Here is a 24,552-nt window from a genome sequence, read left to right as displayed (position 1 = left end):
GACTGAAACACCCGCGTCCTGGAGCGACAGAAGCACGCGGCCAAGGGCTGGGGCAGAAGTGGGTTTATTCTGGGTCCGCCCACCGAGCCACTCAGGGTGCTGGGGGCGTGAAGGGGGTCTAAAGGGTGGGCCGAGACAGTCCCGGGGACGGCCTAGGCCTCCACGGCCCGGCCGTTGATGACACGGATACGGCGGATGATGTCCTGGATGGCTTCTGATGTGGTGCCCTGGCCCCCGATGTCTGGGGTGTGCATCTGCAGGAGACGGGGAAGCTTGGGCACACAGCGGGGCCCAGCCAACACCTGCGCCCTAGCCTGCAGGCAGCCCAGGGCTGCCCACAGCGCCCCGTGGCCTGCAGGGGCTGGGAGCGCCACCAGGAGGGCAGTAATACCAGCTAAGGCCCCAAAGGCCCCCACTCTGCCTGATACACCCCCCCACCTTGGGGGCAGCACAGGTGCCAGGTCGCCATTTCCAGCCCCTCAACCCGGGCTGGGGTGGGAGCCTCACATTTTCATTGTCCATGGACGCCAAGACGGCCTTGCGGATGGAGGTGGCGTAGGAGTGGAGCCTGAGAACGAAGGGCAGACCTTGGTCCTCGCGGCCTGGGGCGCGGGCCGGGGGCCAGGGCCCGGCATCGAGAAGCCACTTACTTGAGGTGGTCGAGCATCATGCAGCTTGCCAGCAGCGTAGCCGTGGGGTTGGCGATGTTCCTGTTGGCGATGCTCTTGCCTGTGTTCCTCGTAGCCTGGAAGAGGCGAGACGCAAAGGAGGGGGCTGGGAAACACAAGCACATCGAGTGTACACTGCATTTGTGCAAAGCGTCCAGAACAGGCACATCCAGAGACAGAAAGCAGATGACTTTGGTGCCGGGGGCTGGGAGGGGGGAACAGAGAGTGACAGCCACAAGTACAAGATTTCTTCTGGGGGGATGGAAACGTTCTGGAATTAGAGAGTGGGGATGGTTGCACAACTCTGAATATCTTAGAAACCAATAAATCGTACACTTTCAATGGGTGACCTAGGAAGTTTGTGAGCTATAGTTCACAAAAGCCAGTGGCCCTGGCACTGCTGGTGGCACTCACCGTCTCAAACACGGCATACACGTGGCCGTAGTTGGCCCCAGCTACGAGGCCGGGGCCCCCAACCAACCCCGCACAGACGTTGTTGACGATGTTGCCGTAGAGATTGGGCATCACCATGACATCGAACTGCTGGGGCCGGGACACCAGCTGTGGGGCAAGGAGGGGACGGCCAGCACCTGGAGCACAGGCAGCCCCGGGAGCCCAGGGCAGGGGCCACGCAGCATGGCAGCCTAACTACCTGCATGGTGGTGTTGTCCACGATCATATTCTCGAAGGTGATCTGGGGGTAACGGGCTGCCACCGCCTTGCAGCACTGGAGGAAGAGCCCATCGCCCAGTTTCCTAAGGGGGATGCAGGACACCAGCTTGGCCACTGCAACCGTCAGCTGGAGGGACGGGGCACGCAGACGCCACAGAAGGCTGGGTTCTAAACTACAACCAGTGCCGTCTGCGGGACGGGCAGAATCCCGTTCCACCTCCCCTAGGTGTGCACTGCGGTGAGGCCACAGCTGGGAAACGGGCAACAGGGCGTAGTCCCGGGCCCCGAGTCCCAGAGAGCAGGCCCCGGCGGCAGCGCGGCGGCGCGAGGCGGGGGGCATACATGATGTTGGCCTTGTGCACGGCCGTCACTTTCTTGCGCCCGCTCTCCCGGGCCAGCATGAAGGCATACTCGGCAATACGCAGCGACCTGGCCTCGGTGATGATCTTCAGGCTCTCCACCACCCCTGCCACGCTCTGAGAAGGGGACGAGGGAGAAGAGGCCCACGGCCTGTCCGAGCCTGCCCTCTAGCACAAGGTTCCCCTCGGGCACGGCGTCCCCGACCAGCGCCCTAGCCGAGCTCACGCCCGCCAACACGCCCCCACCTCATGCTCCAGGCTGCTATACTCGCCCTCCGTGTTTTCCCGGACGATGAGGATATCTATGTCCCTGTGCCGCGTCACCACTCCCGGCAGGCTCTTACAGTGGATGACGTTGGCGTAGAGGTCCAGGCTGGTGCTAGGGGCACAGAGGGAGAAGCAGCCGGCAAGTGCAACATCTCTCTGCTGGCACCCCCACCCCTGCCAAGCCCCCAGCCCATGCACTTGGCTCTCACCGAAGGATGTTGTTTCGGGATTTGTGGGATGGCGGCAGGTTATGGTTTGTTTCAATATTGCCTGCAGGACAGAAACAAGACCAGCAGGCTGGAGAGGGCACCCCAGGCTCAGCTGTACCACCATATCCCCCTTTCTGACCCAGGGGATGTGTGCCAAGGGTGACTCCAACAGAAGGACACAGCAGCTTCCGGCGGCAGAAGTGTTTCATGGAACACTCTAGCGTAACTTGCAGCGTAAGCCCCATGGGGCAGAGGGGCATGTGTGTCTATGCGTTTGGTTCACTGATGGGCTCCTGGCACGTAGCATGCACTCAATAAATACTGAACGAATGAATGAATGAACAAGGGTTGGCATCTGGCCAGGTCTTGCTAGACCCTGGGTGGGGAATGGACAGAAAGTGACCACTCTTGCTTACTAACAGGCTGGTGGCTAGGCTGGCACCAGCAAGGGGACCTTGGCCACGGTTAGTGCCAGGCCCTGCGTCGAGGAAGCACAAGAGCTGCAGCTCAGAGGCAGGCAGGGGTTGCCTGGAAAAGACCACAGCTTTACCTTGGCTGGGACCAGGGCACCCAGAGGGCCAGCAGCTGCTGAGAGAAGGCAGTCAGAGAGTGCCAAGTAGAGGAGGGCTTTCTCAGGGCCACCAGGGCCGCCGGCCCTCCAACTCACACCCTGCCTGGACTTCCTTCACCCAGAGTGCCTTGGGCACCCTGTAGTTAACATGGCTGCCCCTCCACGTGACTGCCAGGGCCTGGGGCTCTAACTGGGTTCATCTTTGCTCACTCACTCCTCACACAGAGCAGGTAATGGTCTAAAGTTTGCAGAATGAGTGATGGAAACAGTTTAAGGACCTGGAGCAAACCAAGGCAAACTCAGAAAGGGTAAAGCTCCCGTCTGTAACATGCACAGCTGTGCCAACTGGAACCAAGGCGGCAGGCAGAGGGTTACAATCGCATCTCTGTGACACGTGGTTTGTGAAGAAAGACTCTGAGGGTCAAAGCTGACTCCAGCAGAGAGGGCTGCCTCAGGAGGGAAGAAGGGGGTGGAAGGGGGCCCATCCCTGGACAGGCTCCCGCAGAGCCTAGTGCCACTGAGACCTCAGAATCGCAGCATCAGTGGGGCCCCAGGGACAAGTGTCAGCTTGGAGGTGAAAGGAATCACGTGCGGTGCCCCATCCTGGCCCCCGAGCTCACCCTTCAGGGCCACGCGGTTCCGCCGTATGGCCATGATGGCGTTTCGGATGTCCTCCTCGTCGGCGTTGGAGCTCACGTGCACCTCTTCGAAGTCCACAGGCACACACGCATGCCTGGGGCAGAGCAGGGTCAGGGCGGCGGCCCCAGGCCTCCGTCTGGGAAGCCTGCCTGGACCACTGGGTGCAGAGGCCTCTCCCCTGCTGCTGCCCACCCTGCCCTGGCTCTGGCTGAGGGGAGACTGAGCCCACCTGCGCCAGCTGACAGGCATGCACTTACACTCCACAACACTGTCAGTGGGCCTGGTTCCACCCTCCCCGTGCCCGGGCCGGCCTGCTAGGATCGCAGACACTGGGACAAAAGGCCTCCCACCACTGGCTCACTGCCCCTCTTGGCACAAAGTTCTCAGGGTCCCCCTGGCTGGGCCCAGGGGCTCTGTACCTGAACACAGACTTGACGTGCAACATGAGCTCTGGCCCGATGCCATCCCCTGGGATCATGGTGACCGTGTGCCGCCCACCATACTTAGCCGACGGGGGCTAGAAGGACGGGGAGGCTTCAGTTCCCTTCCCCCCTCCAGCACTGACCCAGTGGGAAGGCCCACTGGGAGGCGCCAGCTTGGGGTACCACACCCCTACACCCTGCCCCACCCACCCCAGACAGGGCTGCTCACGGCGGGGGGCGCTCCTGGGTCGCGAGGACAACAGCAGAAACAGGCCCCGTCCCCGCCTGGACCCGGGTCAATCCCAAAGCAACTAAAAGCCCCAACCTAACAGGCAGATGAGAAAAACACTCACAATTGTTTGTTGCTAGAGGCGGGACAGGAAGGAAGAAGACACAGATCAGTCAAGGCTGGAGGAACAAGCTCTGCTGGGGAATGGGGCTGTTTCCCTGGGGCGCCGTCTAGCACGGTTCAGGGGAGAAGGGGTGGGCGAGCTCTGGAGACTGCACCTCAGGGGGAGAGACACAGAAGGGCAGGGAGCCCAGAGGCACGACACACGCACGTGCACGCGCGCACACACACACACCTCTGCACCCACGCCTGCCTGTGAGTGCATCCACATGCACCTGTACACACACGCCTCCGCACACACACAGGCGGGCACACGTGAACATCAACACACGCACGTGCATGCACACACTCGGGTGGGTACTTACTGAGAAGCTCCTCCGGGGGGCTTCGTGGGCACCTAGAACCTGGCAAAGAGAACCCAGACGCTAGTGGTTGCCATCTAGCCCAGAAAGCCAATTTGGCAAAAGGGCCAGCCGAGCTCCTGGCAGGGAAGGCGAGCGTCCTCACCGCGCCCAGACAGGCCCTGCGCCTCCCCCGTGCACCGCTGTCTAGCGCACAGCAGCACACAGACCAGCCCGTCGGAGCACCGCGGAGGGTCGCTACAACGCTTTACACCTCCTTCAGGTCCCTGGTCAGTTTTTTAAAAAATGTTTACATCCCCCTCCCCACCTTTTCTTGTTTCTGGTCTTCTTCAGCCAATTATTCCTGCTCAGTGATGTCTGTAACTTGGAGAAGTTGGCACGCCAAACGTAGTACAATAGGGAAATCGTGATAAACCACTGGGCCACCACGACCATCATTTACATCATTTTAAAGATCATGTTTTCTTGTTACAAAAGCAGCATATGGACAGAACACGAAGATTGGGAGGAAGAAGATAGCACCCAGCCCCGTCCACCCAGAGATAAGCACTGTTGGCACCATGCGGAACAGCACTCTAGAATCAGAAATCTAAAAATGCAACCATTTGCAGAAGAATAGCAGACGCCAATCTTTCAGAAGGCTTTCATGAAGGATTGCAAAACTGCTTTGTGGCCTACATGGATGACAGATGTCCCCACCCCCCACCTGAAACAGCCGCACTTGGTCACACCGGTGCCATGCCTGACAGCTTCAGAGCAAAAGCCACCCGAGTCAAATGGGACAGGTGCTCAGAGTGACCCATCTGGAGTCCCCACACTTTCCTGGAAGAAGCAGCCCATGTCCCAGCTCCCACCGCAGCGGGGCTACAGGCCCACACACTTTCCTCCCTGTTGTGCCCCGCCTGGGTGCCCTTCAATCCAGAGACAGGGGCAGGGCCAAGGTCCTCCTTATCGCTTGGGAATGCCCTGCCACTTGCCTGCTGGGGCAGCCAATGGCAGAGTCACTGTGGCCATTTTCCAAAGAGCCATGCCTTCCTGCTAGAAGTCCAGAAAGCTCACGCAGAGGCTGACCGCCCCATCTGGGTCTCCCCGGCTGGTTTTCACAAGGCTCCCCGTTGCACAGAACTCTGGCAGCACAGGGGTTAGGAAGGGGGTGACTAACAGGACAACAGGCCCTGGGGGTTTCTGCTGATCCATGGGGCCCCCGGGTCTGCAGTCTGACGCATACTTGGGGCTTTTCTGTTTTCCTTCTAGCAATTGTCAGTATCTGGATTCATCTTATCTGTAGGCTCTCAATACAAACTTGTGGATGGTGTCTGTATTGAGACTGCCTTTCCTCCAGGAAGCCTTCCCTGATGCCCTAAGGCTGCTGAGCTGTTGGTCCCCTGGGCTCCCAAAGCCCTACCCACCCCACTCCCTTCCCCTCAACCACAGTCTCACTAGGTTATCACTGCTGTGCTCCCTCTCCTACCCCTAAGCCCCTGAGAGTGGACACCATGTCTGTCTGATCCCCTACTGTCACCCCAAGACCGAGCAGAATGCCTGGTCCAGAGCTGGGACACAAAAAACATTTACTGAATGAATGAGCATATCAGAAAATGAAGGAAGATATGACGGGCTTTGAGGCTAGGTCGACCTCGGTCCAAATCCTCCATCTACTACTCTTGCTGGCAAATGGCTTACCCTTGCTGAGCTTCCCACCCTTACCTGAAATCCACAGAATAGAGGTGCCTACTTTATCTGACTGCTGCAAACATTAAGCAAGAAGAGGTATGCAAGCTGTTCAGTCGCTAGAAGAGCACACAGGGCTATGCAAAAGCATACGCCCCCCTTTACCCCACCAGCCCCTCAGGCCAGTGTTCAAGGCTGCTGGCCAGTGAGGGGATGCTGGGCTGACCCCTACAGCTCCGTGCAGTAACTCCTCCTGGGTTTCAGCCCTCTGAGGTCTACTGGCACCTGGCAGGTAACCTGGCTGTGCCGGTGAGCCAGCGCTCACACCAGGCCTGGCTCTGCATCTGCACAACCACACCCCACCAGACCCTGGACCCCATCACTACCACCAGGGCCGAACGTCTCTCTCACCTGGTCCCAATGCTAGATGTTCCATCCAGCTTTGGCCAAAGACCCGGAGAGCTCTCAGGATAGTGACTTCCCTGACCTTGCTCTGGACACATTCAGGCACCTTCCTTCAGGAGGTTACAAAGGTTCTGTGAAGCTACCTATCAAAGGAGCCCAGTATGAGGCAGAATGGGATATATGCATTGGTCTCCAGCTTGTTCATCAAGCAGGAAGGTGGACTGTTACCCTCGTCCTTTGATAGTGCCACAGAAAGAAAGGAGTTCAGAATGGTACGTGTCCCAGCCTAAGGGCTCCCATGATCCACATTTTAGTGAGGGTTCTCTCATCAGCATGTTTCTGTTGGATCAAGTACCAATGGTGGCGGCATATTTTCCCACGAGGTCCCAATTAGTGGGACCAAAGATCTGGGCTTCATCTCTAAAGGTTCCCATACCCAGGACAACCAGTCTCAGGGCAAGGCATTGCCCAGCTAGCAACCTTTCACTGCCCCCCATCCCTGCCCCAATATAGACACAAGCACACACACAGGGGAAGTCAGGGAGGAGACAGATGTCCCCACCAAGATCCTGCAAGAGCCTAGCTGCCAGGGACCTCTGGAAAGCCTCTGGCGAGCAAGTGGGAGGAGTCAGCATTTTAAACATAATTTCATAAACCAGAAGCTGTTACAGGGCAGTCTTCCCCAGGGCTCAGAGGGGGGAAGCATGGCTGAAGACATGTCCACAAGTAGTGTCAGCAAAGTCACAGAGTTCTGGAAGGTCAGAGTTGGGTGGATCCTTTGAGACAGAGGAGAAACTGGAACCCAGAGAGGTCAGACCTCTCGTCCCTCAGGGCCAGTCCTGACTCGATGACGCTTCAGATGGCTTCCAACCCACCCAGGGACTAAATTATCCTCATTCAAGCGTGTCAAGAGAGAGGAATCAGACCTGAATAACCAAGATCCTAAACAGAGAACAACGGAAGCAAAGCCCTCGCGGCCTCCCAACCCGTCAGCTTCAAGAATCCTAGCTCCTTCCCATTCCAGGCGCCTGCGGTGGGGGGCGGGGAGGCTCTGGGGCACCAGCAAAGGCCGATTCACCACCTCCACTGGGAGAGGTGACAAAGCGGTCCACAAAAGGGAAACTTGAAGAGGCAGGGCGGCCAGGAACCGATTCCCAAGAGGGCAAGAGCGAGGCGGGCCGGCCACGTGACCGCCTTAGGGGAGGGGTTTCCCACAAGGACACTAGGGAGTTGACACTGCCCCCCGGGGTCCACTCTCCCCGCCCATTGGGAGCTCCCCCGCCACAAGATGCAGACCCCTGAGAAGCCAGACCAGAATCAACTTTGGCTAACCCCTTCAGTGACAGCGAAGGTGGCCAATCAACCCTGGCCCGCAGCGCTCTCCCCTCCCCTCACGGGACCCGCAGCCAATCGGGCCCCAGGACGCTCCGAGAGCGGCGGCCGCCGGCCTAACCCCGACGAGGTGCAAGCACCCCTCAGCGATCGCCGCGGCTGTTCCCGTGGCCCGCTCCTGCTTCTCACCTCCCAAGGACGGCAGAGGAGGGCCGGCCTGAGCACTGCCTTCACAGCGCCGCCCGCGGCCGTCGCCACCTTCAGCGCCATGATGAAAAGTGAGAAATGCCGCAGGTTCCGACTCGCAGATGCCGCTCTCGCGAGAGTTCGGCGGGGCGCGAAGTCCCGGGAGGGGGCGTGGTCCCGCAGTGCGCACGCACACGGCCGCGCCGGTTTTCACGCCCTCTTCCGGCGCCGACAGCGGCGCCGCCGCCGCCGCCGTCGCCATCGTCGTCGCCATCTTGCGGGGGAGGGCGGCCCGCTGGGCCCCTGGTCCGGGGAGGGGACACGTCAGTGCCGCTGGCGACGTCACAGGCCCGCCCGGCCCGCCGGCCCCTGATTGGCTGCTGCGGCCGCTTACGCGTCGCGCTTCCTCGTCTGCTCCTCGTGTTCAGGGGAGTCGCTCTCTTTTTCCCTCGGCAGAGAAGAGGCGATGGCGGCGCTGGCATCTCTCGGCGCCCTGGCGCTACTCCTGCTGTCCGGCCTCTCCTGCTGCTCAGGTAGCGGCCTGGCCGGAGCTCGTTTCTGGCGAGCCTCTCACCCACGACTGGTGGTGCGTGGGGGGAGGAGGGGTGCGGGCGAAGCGGGGGTCTGGGCTTTCTTCTTCAGAGAGGCAGGTGGTCTCTGGTCGCGGCAGCCGAGCCCACCACGCGCTCTTGCATCACACACGTTTACCAAGCAGCTGGGCTGCTGGGAGAAACAGCCTAGTCTGTCCCTCGTCTACTTCCGCGAGGAAGAGTCCCAGAGCCTCTCCCGTGCGCCTGGCCCCAGCTCCAGCAGGAAAAATGACACACGTCCCTGCTGCCACTCCAGGAGCTCCCGGTCCCGGAGGGGGGTCGGACAGGAGCAAAGCTCTGCAGCGCCGGGCGATCGGAGCGAGAAACTGGGCCGGTGGAGAGGAGCCACCTGACCCGGTGCGGTGGGGCCAGGCCTCTCCAGGAAGAGAGCTCTGAGTGAAGAGGGAGCAGGGACGGTCCAGGCAGAGGGGCCCGGAGTGCGGGCGAGTTAGAAAGGAACTGAAGAGGGAAAGATGAGTGGGCCTAGAGTGCCTAGATCAGGCGGTTGATTTGTTTCCCCCGAGGCCTTGCCATATCTTTATAGGGTTTTTCAGCGGAGTCAGATGGCTTCACGTTCTTGAGAGGTTGTTAACACTTAGTGGCAGGGCTGAGCTCAGACTGGAGTCCAGAAGTTTGTTTAGGAGGAGGTCCTTGCAGGAGCCCCCACCCCGGGCCTGGGGGCCTGGACTGGGTCAGGGCCACTTTCAGTGCATTCACTTTACCTGCCCTACCTCAGGCCAGCGCCCTTGATGCCTGCAGTGTTTCACCAGCCTAACTGGCCTCCCCGCCTGCACCCTGCTCTCCTGCTCCTCAGGACCCCCCCCACGCTATAGTCAGTGATGCCTGGAAAGGACAGACCTAACTATAAAGCCCCTCTGTGCTCCCCCGTGGCCACAGGAAAAAGGTCAAGTCTAGCAGAGCGTGGAAGGATCTGGGGGATGTGGCTCCTGAGAACCGCCTCCCACCCATGTTCCCAGGCATCTTCCTCCCGCCATTCCAGTCCCACGGCGTCTGACTGCTTCAGCCTAAGTCACGGCCCTGCCCGGACACCACATTTGGAGAGCAGTGGACGCCTTGTGATTTAGGTGGCACCTTTCCTTCCCTTTAGCCTCTAGCAGTGTGGAGATGACTACGGCAGCATCCTTTTTCTCAGTGCAGCCCTGTTCAAGGGGACAAGTTATGCTTATGGACCCAGACCCTCTGCCATTTCTTTCCCTCCGGAAACACTGGGGCCAGTCGTGGTCTTCTGTCAACTGTCTGGGGCAGAGACCCTTTCCTTCATATCAAAAGCCCCATAGGTTGCCAGCAGCACCATGCTTTGTGTCTGCAGAAGATGCCTTCAGTAAACTGTCCAGAGCCATGCATGGCTCTGGATTGAGGTCAGCCTGGCCACCCCCTGGGCTTCTAGGGTGCTCCAGGGCAGACTGCATCCCTAAACCATTGCACGGCTTCCCTGTCTGCAGGTCCAGGCACAGACTCGAGTCGTGCAGTGAATTCATGCAGCACGCCCCCCCCCACACACACACACACACTCACCTGTTCTGCCTGTACGTTGAGGTTCCACCTGTACAAAGCCTTCGTGTCTCCCTTCCCCTGCCTTCCTTCAAGACCACTGTAGTTCTGACTGATCATTTGAATCTGTCTCCCAGACCCCACCTGGCAGGGTGCAAAGGGCCCTTTGTGTGCTCAGCTGATGAGCTCTGGGAAGTGGGGTTAGGGTGGTCCCTTCTGGCCCTAACCCAGCAAGCACAAGCCAGGCCTTAGCCGTTCATCTCTGCCTCTCCGCAGCAGAGGCCTGTGTGGAGCCCCAGATCACCCCTTCTTACTATACCACCTCGGATGCTGTCATTTCTACTGAGACTGTCTTCATCGTGGAGATCTCCCTGACTTGCAAGAACAGGGTCCAGGTGAGGCAGCGGGGGTTCAGCCAGGAGGGTGCGGGGGCGAGAGGTGAGCAGTGAGGCTGAGACCTGGGGCCCTCACTGGCAGTGGATGGGGTCAGACCTGGGGGTCCGTGTGGACAGGGAGAATCAGGGTTTTGATTCCCAGGTGTAGGAGAGATCAGGGCACAGCCAGGCCAGATTCTAGCAGATATTTAAAGAACATTCCCCTCACCTGCCTGCTCTGCTGCATCTATGTGCGGTGATATAGACAGGCATCTTGCTGTGTGTGCAAAGAGTATACGTGTGAAGGGAGAGACAGCCAGGGTCAGCCCCCAGGCTTCTGCGTCCCTTTACTGGTTGCTCTTTGCCGAAGTGTGTGTCCACATGTGTGTTTCGTCATTTCAAGGCCAAGCAGCCCTGGCCTCAGCCTCTGCAACCTAAAGGCCCAGAGAAGGAAGGAAGTTGGGCCTTGGTAGGTACAGTCTGCTTTAGGCAGCTCATTGGGTGTCCGCGACCGTGATGCCCCCTTCCAGGCTCCGAGGAGAAGCAAGAACACTTCACTCACCCCGCCCGTGTCCAGTTAGCAGGCTCGCCGCGCGTTAGGGAGGCCAGGCATAGGGGAGGTGTGGCCCCCGAGGAGGGGGACAGACGTGGAGAGTACCCCCGCCAGACACACCGCAGTCCCCGGCTGTGCCCGGCGGCCTCCATACCCACACACAGGCGGAGGGCGCTACTCCGGGTGGCAGAGCGGGGCCTCACCTGCAGCCAGAGAGGGGAGAAGGTGACTCTCCTTTCATCCCCTCCCCCAGAACATGGCTCTTTATGCTGACGTCAGTGGAAAACAGTTTCCTGTTACCCGGGGCCAGGACGTGGGCCGATACCAGGTAAGGGATGCTGTGGTGGTCACTTTCGCGGGAGGCCACCCGTTCACGGGTGTGGCTTGAAGGCCGGGCCAGCAGGGCTGGGGTTCTTGAATTCGATGCGCTGGCCGTGGCGCCATGTGCACTGCCCACCCCCTGCCGAACACACCCCACCCAGGTGTCCTGGAGCCTAGACCACAAGAGCGCCCACGCAGGCACCTACGAGGTCAGATTCTTTGACGAGGAGTCCTACAGCCTCCTGAGGAAGGTGAGTGTCCCCGAAGGCCACCCAGGCCTGCAGTAGGGGGGGCATAGCCGCTGCCCCAGCTGGCTCCACCCTGAGGTCCCCTCTCTGACTTGGAGCAGGACGGCCGGTGGGCGCCTTCCTGCTCACCCACCCCACCTGGCCCTGTGCCTTCCGTGTCGCTCCTTCACCCGCATTTCTCCTTCCACGACTCTGGCCGGTGTTCCTGCCTCTCCCACCCCACCCAGCATCGCCCCCTGACCCCAGCACCTCCCTCACAGGCTCAGAGAAATAACGAGGACATTTCCATCATCCCACCTCTGTTCACAGTCAGCGTGGACCATCGGGTGAGTGGCCAGAAGGGGCTGGCCTGGCACAGGGGAAGGAGGGAGCCGGTGGCAAGCCTCGCGTTTTAGCGAGAGCTGGGGGCTGAGCCAAGTGGACCAGTGTGTCTTCGCGCCCCAGGAGGAGGGTGGCTGGAGCGGCCGGCCTTCTCGCCTGTCCCTCCCCCGAGAATGACTTTGGTCTCCTTTCTTGCAGGGCACCTGGAATGGGCCCTGGGTCTCCACCGAGGTACTGGCCGCTGCCATTGGCCTAGTGATCTACTACCTGGCCTTCAGCGCCAAGAGCCACATCCAGGCCTGAGGGTGATGCCCCCCCGCCCCCCTGCTTCTTTCAATAAACAGTTACCAGCTATCCCAAGCACCAGGACTGTGTCACACACACGGGCAGAGCTGGGTGGCCGGCATCCCTCTGCCTGCCTAGACGGCACAGGCACCGAGTGGGGCAGGTCTGGAGGTCCCCTTCCTCCTTGTGTACGTTTGCTTTACTCTTGGCCATTGTTAGCGCTCCCTTCTCAGCCCCCTAATACCCAGTGCCCACCGTCTCCCAGGGCTGCCTGCCTGGTTCCGGGCGGGGCACGGGGCTGTCTCTCCCCTCCGCCCCCCAATCTCTGGCAAAGAGTGGCCTTGTTCTCCTGCCTGGGCCCGCTTAGGGAAGGACCCTCTGACCACCTGCCATTTCGAGGGCAACTGCCCAGGGCAGGTGGCGTGGGGAGCTTCCCCGAAACCCAGCAGTCAGCAGTGCACGTAGCCACGGCCCCTCCTGGCCTTTGGAAGGGCCCTGGGCAGGAACCACACACTGAAGTACTTCCTGTGCTTTTCCTGGGGGGCGCTGCAGGCGTCCCTGTGGCGCTTAATGCGGTCGAAGCTAGTACTCCAGGTAGCTGTCCAGGGGGGTGGTCCTTCCAAGCTCTCCGCTCCAGTGTGGTGCCTCCCAGGATGCTCTCACCTCTGGTGTCGGGTGGGGCACGGAGAAAGGCACAAGAGAGGACCTGGACCCCCAAGCCTCCCAGGAGCCCATCGTTAGCCCTTTCCAGCTCGGCTGTGTCCCTTCCCTCCAGCGAACCCGCTCTCTGAGCACTGATGTTCTCGAGAAACCGGGCGGGCGTCCCTGTGCAGGCTCCACGCTCCACGTCAGCCCGCAGCCCTCCCACCAGCCCAGCGTCCCTGCTGCCACCTGGTGACTGCAGAGGTGAGGGGCCCTAGGGTGACCTGGCTTCCTCCAGGCTGTCGTGAGGGGTCCTTGGGATCAGCGTCCAGGGAGGCTGCACCCCAAAGGAGGCCCAGAGCCTACGGGAGTGGGTGGGGCTCTCCTCTGGGCCTTGTCCTCCGCGGGAGTGTGGAGGGACTTGCCTGGGGACCTTCTCCAGGCTAGGGGACGCCAGCTGTTCCCTGCCCCGCACCCTCAGTCCAAGCGAAGCGGGTCAGCATGGGTGGCTGGCAGGAATAGGGAGGCTCTAGGGAAGAGCCCCGTCCTCGCTCCCAAAACGGGCACAACAGGAACCATGGGGCCCCTGAAGACCAGGCCAGGCGCGAGCTGCTGGCTGAGGCGCTTTCTGCATCCCAGACAGGGCTGGTGGGAGCTCGGGTGGCGCCTGCTGGCTGAGCACCGCTCCTCCTCCTTTTAAGGGGGAAAGTGGCAGCTGTTGGCCACCCAGCGGCTCTTTTTGATCCCAGCTCCACCACTCCTGGTCCAGTGCGCCGGTTGCCAAGGGCTTCCAGATCTCCTGGTGTCAACATTGCCCGGAGCCAGTGAGAGCCAAGCCCCAGCACCGGCCTTCACACAGCCGAGGGACCCTCGGATCCGGGCCTGTCCTGGCCCCCACCCCAGAGCAAAAGCAAGGTGCCTCTAGCGCCATCACAGTGAGCCCCCAGCAGCCAGAGAGGGGTGCTCAGGGAGCAGGCGGCCTTAGTCTCCAACCGCAGCCAGTTTTCTGCGAGGGGCTGGGTCCTGGGAACCCATCCTTCACAGGGGCCTATGTGGAGTGTCCCCTCCCAAGGAACGGGGCCGGTCACGAGTTGATGTTCCTAGCCCCCCGCTCCAGAGGCCTCTGAGGGGCAAGAGGAAGGTGGTGTCTCGTGTTTGCCCCTTTTCATCAACAAGCCCTTTCCTCCCTTGAAGCCACTGGTGTTCTGTGTGACGTGCTGGGTCTTCCCTCCCAGCTGTTCAGACAGCAGGGCACTCCGCTTCTGGGAACACAGGCTCAGGTTTCTTGCTCACGCCAATCTCAGCAAGTTAGCAAAATTAACAAGAGGTCTACTACATTGCTCTTTCAAGAGAATTTTTAAATGTATCCTCACCCACTTAATGTGCTGGCAGCATCCTGTGTCCTTTCAGGAGACAGCGCCTACTCAAGGGCTCACCGCACAGACGGTACCCCTGGAGTTGCTGTCTTTGGGGCCTTGGCCCCAGCCAGGACTTAGCAGGGTTCCTGACACTGAGCAGATGCCCAGTGGTTTGCTGTGCTGAATGGAACCTCTGGGAGTTCCCGCAGCCACCTGGTATTCATCTGGTCAAAAGACACTTCTTTGCATCTTCTGAGGGCTAGGCACTGTGGGGTCCCCAAACAGGGAAGGAAGCCTGTGCCTTCCAGAAGCGCTAGGGCACTCCCTGAGCTGCAGGGCAGGGAGAGGGTGGAACCACTTCTCTACGACTCTGACCAGAGCAGGGGTGTTGGCCTCATGCACATGCCGGCTCCAGGCTCAGTCGCCAGTCCTGAGACAGGTGTCTGCCATCCTTCCTGCACTGGGCACCACCCTTGTGACCGTGGCAGACCTCTGAAATGACTCTGGTGGCTCTGTCCCTCCTCCCAGAGTGCTGGAGGCTGACTTCAGAACACCTCGCTTTTGCTCAGCTTCCCCCTGACCCGCCCGGCCCCACGCCAGCCCCCGGTGCTGGAGAATGAAGGAGAATGAACACGAGGCCAGGAGTCACCCTCGAAGGCAGCTTGCTTTATTCTCACGATGCCGGCAGGGGGCGGGGGTGAGCAGCCTGTCAGCCTTCCATCTGAGGCTCTCTGAGCCGGGAAGGGCCCGCAGGCCAGCTCTCACTAATGCACAGGTCCCCGGGGGCTGCCTGGCCCACACTGGCAAAGTGGGGCGCAGGGCATCTTCTCCGGTCAGCCCACCTGGCAGGGCCCGCCTGTCACTCAGCTCCAGGCCGCTCCCTAGCTCTGCGTGGGTCGTGTCACCGAGGTCTGCTGCTACTCACGCCACTCAGGAGAGAAGCCGAGCTCCAGAAGGCGTCTGCCACAGCCCTGGGCTCTCTTCCTTCTTCTTGGACGGACACTGACCCTTCAGTCCCCGCAGTCGCCGGGGAAGGAGGTGACCTCCAAGGTGAGCCTGGCAAGCCACATTGGAAGCTCCCAGTCGCCACACCTCGGAGCGGAGGCCATCTGCAAAGCTGCTTCCCATTCTTGCCTTCATCCCCCCACCTCCCCTCCCCCCATCCCCCTCCCCTGCTTCCCCCCACCCCCCTCCTTCCCAGCTATCACTCGGGGATTCCACCTCTGTCAGGCTGCCTGAAGGAGCTGCCAGCCCTCAGAGCGGGTCCACAAAACGAACAAACCCCAAAAACAACAATTGGCAAGCACAGAAAAGGAAAAGAACCACAGAGATCAGGGTTGCCTTTGTCTACAAGTAACGGACATTCTCTTGTGCTTAGGACAGTCTTCTTTGCCTCTGCTTTTCAGCTGACTTCCCTGTCCCCAAGTGCCCGCACTGAGAGCGCTCTGGAGGGAAATGCGTGTGTCTGCATGTGTACATGTGTCTGGGCTCGTGTCTCACACACACACATGCCTACGGCTGAAGGGGGGGCCGATACGGGTCTGCCCCCAGACCAGCTGTTGATGTGGTCTCTGTACTTGGGGAGAAGGAAGTCACCAATGGAGAGAAGCGTCCCTCGTCCTCCAGGGGCTTCTGTCTGGTAACAAAGTCCCACGTGCACACACAGACACACGCTAGATTCTAAGGGAGAGCAGAAGACGGGGTCCCGGCAGGCTCAGTGGACCTGGGCCAGGGCGGAGGACCCGTGCCCTGGAGCACAGCTGGGCTCAGACAGTGGTGACGGAGAGCAGAGGGTTGTAGACCCGCTTCCCATCGGCCGAGCGCGTGCCGTGGGCCAGCATCTCCTGGATGGTGATCCAGTTGTCCAGGATCTTCTTGCTCCGCTTCTTCATGGTTTTGCGGTGGCTCAGGGCGATGATGTTGAGCTCAGCCTTGCTGTCGCCGCTCTGCTGCTCCCGCAGGCACTCCAGTCGGCTCTGCATCATGAACTCGCGCCGCTTCCGCTGCTCCCGGGCCCGGATCAGGTGCTGCTTCCGTTGCTCCTTGCTCCAGTAGCGGCCCATCTTCATCTCACTCACCGCATCGTCGTCGGTGGTCATGCCGCTGCGCTCCTCCCGGATCTTCAGGGCCCGGGCTTTTAGGAGGCGGTCCCGCACCGGTCGCTTGGCCACATAGCGGGTCCCGTCGCTGCGCACCTTGACCTTCCACTCCATGCGGGGCGCATCGGTGGCCGCCGCCGCCACCCCACCCACCCGAGGGCCACTGGCCAAACTCAAGGGGCTGCGGCCCAGCTCTTCCAGACCGCGCGGCGGGGCCAGCTGCATGCAGCTGTGGTAGTGATCGCCCTCCTGGCCCTGGATGCGGTGGCGCCGCGACAGGTAAGGGCTGCCCTCGGGGCCCACGCGCTCCAGGGTCACCCCCGTCTTGGGGCCGCGGCGGACCCGCTCCCCCGAGTGCTGTCTCCTGCCCACCTCGGGATCCCGGGAGAGGGATCGGAAGTTGGCGGGACCCCCCTGCGGAGGGGCAGCCTTGGGGTGGGCGGCGACAGGGGGTGCGGAGGGGGTCCGGTTCAGGTTGGAGTTGCCCCCGGCGGTTGCCCGCCTCAGGGGGCTCTCGGGCAGGGGTTCCGCCAGCAGCGGAGTGCTGCGGCAGCTCTCACCCGTGTTGTAGGCGCTGGTGCTGTCCTTGTCTGACTTCTCAGGCAGCTCGGAGATGTCAGACAGCTCGTGCTTCTTGGGCTCGCCGGCCCCCAGGTCGTAGAGGCTCTCCTCCTCCAGCAGCCAGGCCTTCATGCAGCGCTCCCGCAGCTGTTGCATCTTCTGCGCCCGCAGGATGTTGCGGCACTTGAACTCCAGGTGCCGCAGCTCCTCCTCCAGCACGGCCATCTCGTGGCCCACACTCTCGTTGCGGTTGACATCCAGGGCGCCGCTGCCACCGGCAGCCCGGGGAAAGAGGAGGCCCAGGGGATTGCCATTCTCCAGGTGGCACTTGATCTCCAGCAGCTCGCGGTAGCGCTCGTACTCCTCATCCGTGAGGCCCGGCACTTCGCCGCCACCCAGCCCTGCGCCCTCGGCCAGCAGGGAGTCCATGCTAAAGTGGAAGTCGCGGCTCTGCAGGGCGTCCCCTTGCAGGCCAAACTTGCGCAGGGGCCCGGGCGTGTTGGCGGTACTCAGGGGCTCGTCCCCCAGCAGGTCGTGCTCAGAGCTCTCCTCGTTGCGCGTGCTCTCATCCGTCCTGCCCACCCCGCTGTCCAGCTCCTGGCTGTTGCTCAAGCCTGGGCCCGCATCAGGGGCCCCTTTCTCCTCTTCGTTTCCAAGCTGGAGCTGGAAGATGAGCCCCGCTCAGTCTGGGACCCACCAGTGGGGGCGCCGTGGGGGGAGGATGGAGATCGGAAGGGCTTTCGGGTCTGGTCCATCTCCCGCAGCCCCCCCAAGCCTCTACTCCGTCTGCCGTCCTGCCCGCCCTCCCCCCCACCGCCTTTCCTCCTTCCTCACCTGCTGGGCAGGGGGAGATTTCAGCTTCCGCGCCCGCAGGTCCCCCTCATTCTCAGAGCCAAAATCATCCAGGAAGTCATCCCGGTCACTGTCCTTCCACCGCTTCGCCAGCTGCAGAGACAGGCCCGTGCTGTCCCCACTGCCTTAAGGACCTCCGCAGACAATGACCCCACTCGCGTCTAGGTCCCAGCCCACTCAGCCATCAGAGGCCACAAAGGGAAATGGGCCCCGAACACCCCCCCCACACCCTCCCATCAGTGCCAGGATGTTGGCATGTTTGTGCCCTAGTCGGCAGCTTTCAAGACACAAAGCCCCACATCAGGGGACTCAGGACGCCCTGTTGGGCACACACACCTGGCTCTCAGGCCGGGCCACCAGCAGGGAGATGTTGGTATTCTCCTCCTGGCTCAGGATGGCCACTGCTTCTTCCCGGTTTTGGACATCCACACCATTTATCTGTGGCAGGCCAAGGGACAATCAACGAGGACACCAGGGCTGGCTCTGGGGCAGGCTCCAGTTGAGCTACAGGGGTCCCCTCGCAGGGAGCTCCAAAGCGAGCACCCTGGGCCAGGACAGGCTCTCGAGCTCTGGCAGGATGGAGACAAGTGGAAGGTGCCGGGGGCGAAGACAGCCTGGCCCACACAAGAGCACACGTGCTTGGAGCGGCGAGGAGCAGGACGCACGCTCACGTCTGGGGCACGGAGGGACAGGCTGGTAAGGGGCCCGAGCAGAGACGCCAGCAGAGCCCACGGGCACATGGGAACCACCGCGTGGTCGTGCAGGAGGGAGATGGTCCTAGCCCTGGTTTCAGGCCCGGCGGGATGCCCGGCATCGGGCGGGGCTCTGAGCAGGAGGGAGCTAGAACTGGCTGAGGAGAGCTGCGGGGCCTGCCTGCCCTGCTCACCTGGATGATGCGGTCTCCCTCGCGGATGCGGCCGTCTTTGGCTGCGATGCTGTTGGGATTCACCTGCAAGGCACGCGCATCATGGGGACTCGGCCCCCTCCCTGAGGTGCCCGTCTGGTAGGAAGGGGCAGCCTCGCCTCCGAGGCCCCACTGTGAACGGAGGGCTGATTTTTTGAGCATGGCAAAGTATGGGAAAGTACCCAGCACCTGCCAGACGGGTGGCGGAGAAGAACCCCTGTGATTACCAGCAGGGCTCCTGAAGGACGTGGTGGGAGAACACAGCCTGGCCGGACCACGTCCTGCCTTACCCCGCAAGGCCCCACTGTTCCACTACGGGCACAGGTCTCCTGGGGAGGACTGCCCGGCTGGACACACGCCGAAGCCACTGGCTGCCTTCCTGTGACGCTAAGCTGCCTCCTTATGGGCAGCCTCAGAGCCCTGGGCAGCGTGGCAAGGCTGTGGGGAGTCTTCACGCGCCACATCCTGCCTCAGCACGTGCCTCCGTGCTGCCCTGGCCCCTCATGGGTGCCGTACAGATGGGCACCCAAGTCCAGCTGTCGTGTCCCAGCACACAGGAAGGCACGTAGAGCTCCACTGCCTTCTAGAAGATCCCAGCCGCCCGTCCCGCCTTCATACCTCTCCAACGTAGATGCCCAGATCCTCCTCGTCATCCGTGCGGTAACAGACCATCAGGCCCAGCTTGTCCCGGTGGCTGGTTTTATACAGCTCCACCTCCTGCCACAAGGGGGATGGATAAGCAGAGGGAGAAGCTGCAGGGACAGCAGCCTCGGCCCAGCCTAACCCCCCAGACCGCATCACCTGAGCTGAGTTCCCAAAGGTCTCTCTTACCATCCCAAATGGCACGTGTGTCCTGTGGTGTCCCTTACCAGGAAATGCCCAAGACACACACAAGACACACGGGACGCACAGCGTACAGACATGCGTGGGACACAGACTCGCCGGCACACACTGACAGAGGGACCTCACCCGTGCCCTCCCCAACTCAGCCCAGTTTGGCCCTTGAGCCCTTCAGCCATGCGTGGGAAAGGGCCGCGAGGCCCAGCCGCCTGGGGGTTCGGGAGCCAGGCCCGAGCTGGGCCACAGACAGATGCCCTGGGGCTGGCGCCCAAGGCTGGCCACCAGCTCACCTCATACTCCAGCTCTTCCATATGGTCTGCCTCCTGCGGGCTGCCCTCCATGAACTCCGCCGGGTCATAATACTCATGGCTGATGGGGGGGCTGCCCAGGAGAAGCGGGGCGTCAGGCCAGCCATCTGCTCCCCTCTCTCCCTAGCCCCGGCTCCCAGCTGGCGGGTCCCAGTGCGCTTGGCATGGAGCCCTGCTCGGGGTGCAACCTTGGGAGGCGGTGGCCCAGCTACCTCTTCTGTACCCCCTCCTTTTGAGCTACATGCATCTATGCAAAGACCAGGAACATTTCTTGAACAGGAGTGTGAGGGCATCTGCAGCGAGGACCCAGGCATGCCTAGCTCTCCCCACCCCGCCCTGTCCCATCCCATCCCACCCCATCCTGTCCTGTCCGCTAGCTCAGACTCCTCTAACCATGCCAGCCAGCAGGGACTGACTTCTCCAAACTGCGGGTGCCCCTCCCACCTGGCACTGGCCCCACTCATGCAGTGCCCCCAGGAGTTATCCAGGCCCTGGAGGATTGCTGGGCAGCGGAGGAGGGCCCAGTCTCTCTCCACAGGCGGCCCTCCTTGCCCCGAGGCTAAGCTTGGCTACTGCCAGCCCCAGGCCTACCTCTCTGTGGAGGAGGGGATCCCGGGATGACCTCCCTGCCGCCGGGGTGAGGCTAGCGAAATGAGTCAGCGCTCACAGTCATGGGCCACCAGGCCCGGATGAGAGGCCCTTCTTCCGAGCGGGCCAAAGAAAGAAGCCGAAGAGATGGAGGAAGTTCAGAGCAGGCAGAGGAATGGGACAGACAAGGATGCAAGAAGATTCAAGGGATGATGCTTGTGAGGCAGAAGACGATGGGGCGGCAGAGGAGGAGAAAGGATAGAGGAGGAGCTGAGGACCTCAACCTTCCGGCAGCAAAGTCCCGGGACGGTCCTCCCTTGGCCCTGGGGGTAGATACAGTGGGGAGCCTGCATGTCAGGACCCTCAGGCCCATTCACCAGCTGCTGTCCAGCCAGAGGCTAAAGGCCCGGAGATGCCCGAGCCCTGGGGTGAGACGGTCAGCTCCGGAGGCCAAGGAGCCTGCTTCCTGCCCGGGGGCAGCCAGTCGGGGTCTCCCTGCCACGCCCAGAGCTGCGACAGTGTGGCCTCTGGGTGGCACGGGGCAGCCACCCCAGGTGGCTTGCCCTCTCTGGAGGCAGGGCCCGGGGCCCTCCTGAGGGCGACTCACAGCTCAGACGGGACGTACGGCTCCAGGATGACCATGGGTGGGGTGGGTGGGCGCAGCTTGCCCAGCGCCATGATATGCTCGAAGGTGATGTCGGTCTGAGTGCCACTGTCCACCAGCTGCAGGTCGTGGGAGAAGCCATCGCCCCGGAGGCGGGGACTGCGTCTCAGCACCTGGATTACCAGGGGCTCCTTGGAGGCACGCAGGGCCTCCAGGGTCTGCTCCTGAGACAGCTTGGAGAGCTCCTTCCCGTTCACCTGCGGCAGAGACGACATGTCCCCGTGAGGACCCGCTGAGGCCCTGCTTACCCCTGGGCGCCCTCATTCCCAGGTGAGCCCCACTTCTCAGCCCTGCCCCCACATGGCGCCACGCCCCGAGGGCCCTAGATCCCCTTCGGCCGTCCTCCTCCTTCAAGCAGCACTGAGGCCAGAGCTGGTGTGGGAAGATCACGGGGAGCCCCCTTAGCAATGACCGAGCATCTGCTGGGAACATCCAACATATCAAGGTGGGAGGGAGACCTTGACTCCCTTCTGCCGACAGGAGTCAGTCAACAAACGGGTTCAGGTGGGAGAGTCCGGAAGAGCAAGAAGCCTCAGAGGACAGGGTCTCTGTCCTCAAGGCAGCAACGACTCACCATAGAGAAAAGGCCAACACACACCGAGCCTAAGAGGTGCTGAGGAAGTGGCCCTTACAAGACCACTGTTGTCCCAGTCTTCACTTCTCACGGTGCCACCCCCTCCCCGGGAGTCTCCGGAGAAGGGGTGCTTCACAGAGATGCCCAATGCAATTGCAAAATCATGTCTTCCAGGCTGCAAAGAACAGGCCAGCCCTGGATGTCATTCCAGGAAGACAGGCTGTCAAAGGAAAGCACAAGGAGTCCTAGGGACGCCTGGCCAGCCAGTGGCTCCTCTGATTCATGGAACCCAAATAATCACCTTGCTGCTACTTGGTTGTGTCCTTGTAGACAGTAGTTTCAGTTTTTATGTTCCCCTCTCTGTAATCTTCGCATGGTCAGAAAAGATTTTTTTAATCAGGTCTGTCTAATTATAAAAAAAAGCAGTTTCGTTGTAGAACATTTGAAAAATACAGAAAACCATAAGGAAGAAAACAAAAATCACCCATCTCAAGGGTGTAAAAGCTGTGAATGTGTTGGCATATTTCATTCCTGCTCTTTTTCCAATTTGTAACTGCAGGCGCCCCGAGGCCTGGAGCACGCCAGCCTGCGCGTGGACCGTCCGTTGTGTATTGGCTTGGTCCCTACTGTCCATCACTAGTGGTTTTCAATTTTATTATAAAGAAGGTTGCAGAGACACATTGTTTGTAAGTTCTGTACCTATTTTCTATGTATATCTTTGTGTAATCTATAGTTGTTATGTTAGAGAAATTTTCCAAAAGTGGAATTATTGGATCAAAGGGTATCAAGGAAACAGCTTGTCAACCAAGAAGGTATTAGTTGTAAGAACGTGGTCAGCACAGCCCAAGAGGATCTGGACAGCTGGAGAGGCCGCAGTTATAAAGCGAAGAGGGAACGGAGCCCGCGGGGCTGGCTGCTGACGTGTATTTGGCTGGGCACCAAGGGAATGTGAGGACTGGCCTTGAAGCCCTTAGCAGAGCCAAAACTGTCAGGAAATGCTTGAGGCAGCATTAAACACAGCCAGTATCGACCTTTCAATGGAACAAACTTACAACTAAATGAATTTTATTAAAAACAAAGGCAAAAGCAAACATGCATGTTCCTTATATAAACACCAATATTTAACATTTAACTCAACCCTCAGGATTCATTAAGAAAAGGAAATTCAATAAAGTCAGACAGATGTGACTACAAGAAAAACTACCTCCAATGAATCTGGCTGCTTTCAGAACTTTGAATAAAAGAGAAGTCAGTTTTACTGAAACCATTTCCTCTAAGATCAAGAACAAGACAAAGTTGTCCACTCTCACCACTATTATTCAACATAGTTTCGGAAGTTTTAGCCACAGCAATCAGAGAAGAAAAAGAAATAAAAGGAATCCAAGTCGGAAAAGAAAAAGTAAAGCTGTCACTGTTTGCAGATGACATGATACTATACATAGAGAATCCTAAAGATGCTACCAGAAAACTACTAGAGCTAATCAATGAATTTGGTAAAGTAGCAGGATACAAAATTAATGCACAGAAATCTCTTGCATTCCTATACACTAATGATGAAAAATCTGAAAGAGAAATTAAGGAAACACTTCAATTTCCCATTGCAACAAAAAGAATAAAATACCTAGGAATAAACCTACCTACAGAGACAAAATACCTGTATGCAGAAAAGTATAAGACACTGATGAAAGAAATTAAAGGTGATACAAACAGATGGAGAGATATACCATGTTCTTGGATTGGAAGAATCAACATTGTGAAAATGACTCTACTACCCAAAGCAATCTATAGATTCAATGCAATCCCTATCAAACTACCAATGGCGTTTATCACAGAACTAGAACAAAAAATTTCAACATTTGTATAGAAACACAAAAGACCCCGAATAGCCAAAGCAATCTTGAGAAAGAAAAATGGAGCTGGAGGAATCAGGCTACTGGACTTCAGACTATACTACAAGCTACAGTCATCAAGACAGTATGGTAGGGCTTCCCTGGTGGCGCAGTGGTTAAGAATCCGCCTGCCAATGCAGGGGACACGGGTTCGATCCCTGGCCCGGGAAGATCCCACATGTCATGGAACAACTAAGCCCATGCACCACAGCTACTGAGCCTGTGCTCTAGAGCCCGTGAGCCACATCTATTGAGCCCACGTGCCACAACTACTGAAGCCTGCATGCCTAGAGCCCGTGCTCTGCAACAAGAGAAGCCACGACAATGAGAGGCCACGCACTGCAACAAAGAGTAGCCCCCGCTCGCCGCAAGTAGAGAAACCAGCAACGAAGACACAACACAGCCAAAAATAAAAACAAATAAATAAATTTATTTAAAAAAGACAGTATGGTACTGGCACAAACACAGAAATGTAGATCAATGGAACAGGATAGAAAGCCCAGAGATAAACCCACGCACATATGGTCACCTTATCTTTGATAAAGGAGGCAAGAATATACAGTGGAGAAAAGACAGCCTCTTCCATAAGTGGTGCTGGGAAAACTGGACAGCTACATGTAAAAGAATGAAATTAGAACACTCCCTAACACCATACACAAAAATAAACTCAAAATGGACTAAAGACCTAAATGTAAGGCCAGACACTATCAAACTCTTAGAGGAAAACATAGGCAGAACACTCTGTGACATAAATCACAGCAAGATCCTTTTTGACCAACCTTCTAGAGAAATGGAAATAAAAACAAAAATAAACAAATGGAACCTAATGAAACTTCAAAGCTTTTGCACAGCAAAGGAAACCATAAACATGACGAAAAGACAACCCTCAGAATGGGAGAAAATATTTGCAAATGAAGCAACTGACAAAGGATTAATCTCCAAAGTTTACAAGTAGCT

At 59.3% G+C, this 24,552-nt stretch overlaps 3 protein-coding genes across 6 annotated transcripts in view; 1 reads left to right on the top strand and 2 right to left on the bottom strand.

Annotated features, from left to right (window-relative positions):
• Positions 1-54: 54 nt before the first annotated feature.
• IDH3G (isocitrate dehydrogenase (NAD(+)) 3 non-catalytic subunit gamma) lies at positions 55-8,289 on the bottom strand. The gene is made up of 13 exons (XM_060292571.2): positions 8,116-8,289; positions 4,504-4,560; positions 4,161-4,172; positions 3,805-3,902; positions 3,367-3,479; positions 2,176-2,236; positions 1,946-2,078; positions 1,683-1,816; positions 1,321-1,423; positions 1,083-1,229; positions 651-745; positions 508-568; positions 55-254 (listed from the first exon to the last, which is right to left on the bottom strand). Exons 1-13 carry the CDS (start codon positions 8,194-8,196, stop codon positions 153-155), a joined length of 1,197 nt encoding a protein of 398 aa, XP_060148554.1. The 5' UTR covers positions 8,197-8,289; the 3' UTR covers positions 55-152.
• Positions 8,290-8,432: 143 nt separating this feature from the next.
• On the top strand, positions 8,433-12,385 carry SSR4 (signal sequence receptor subunit 4). 2 transcript variants are annotated; one of them, XM_030850425.3, is made up of 6 exons: positions 8,433-8,645; positions 10,494-10,609; positions 11,395-11,469; positions 11,624-11,713; positions 11,971-12,036; positions 12,230-12,385. In XM_030850425.3, exons 1-6 carry the CDS (start codon positions 8,579-8,581, stop codon positions 12,332-12,334), a joined length of 519 nt encoding a protein of 172 aa, XP_030706285.1. In that variant the 5' UTR covers positions 8,433-8,578; the 3' UTR covers positions 12,335-12,385. The 2 variants fall into 2 exon arrangements, with proteins under 2 accessions (XP_030706285.1, XP_030706284.1); XM_030850424.3 differs by having other exon boundaries at positions 8,477-8,645; positions 10,491-10,609.
• A 3,241-nt stretch (positions 12,386-15,626) lies between these two features.
• Positions 15,627-24,552, bottom strand: part of PDZD4 (PDZ domain containing 4) — a 28,726-nt gene continuing 19,800 nt past the window's right edge. Inside the window, exons 2-8 of one of the 3 annotated variants that reach the window (XM_060292219.1) lie at positions 21,076-21,329; positions 19,863-19,953; positions 19,351-19,449; positions 18,715-18,777; positions 18,165-18,266; positions 17,811-17,921; positions 15,627-17,639 (exon numbers count right to left, since the gene is read on the bottom strand). In XM_060292219.1, coding sequence (XP_060148202.1) covers positions 16,083-17,639; positions 17,811-17,921; positions 18,165-18,266; positions 18,715-18,777; positions 19,351-19,449; positions 19,863-19,953; positions 21,076-21,329 — 2,277 coding nt within the window. In that variant the 3' untranslated portion in view covers positions 15,627-16,082. The other 2 variants (XM_030850427.2, XM_060292220.1) reach the window with 2 other exon arrangements.

Source organism: Globicephala melas, chromosome X (genome assembly GCF_963455315.2).
Source record: "Globicephala melas chromosome X, mGloMel1.2, whole genome shotgun sequence".
Lineage (NCBI taxonomy): Eukaryota > Metazoa > Chordata > Mammalia > Artiodactyla > Delphinidae > Globicephala > Globicephala melas.
Note: the sequence above shows the minus strand (reverse complement) of the source record. Positions and strands in the feature narration are given on the sequence as shown.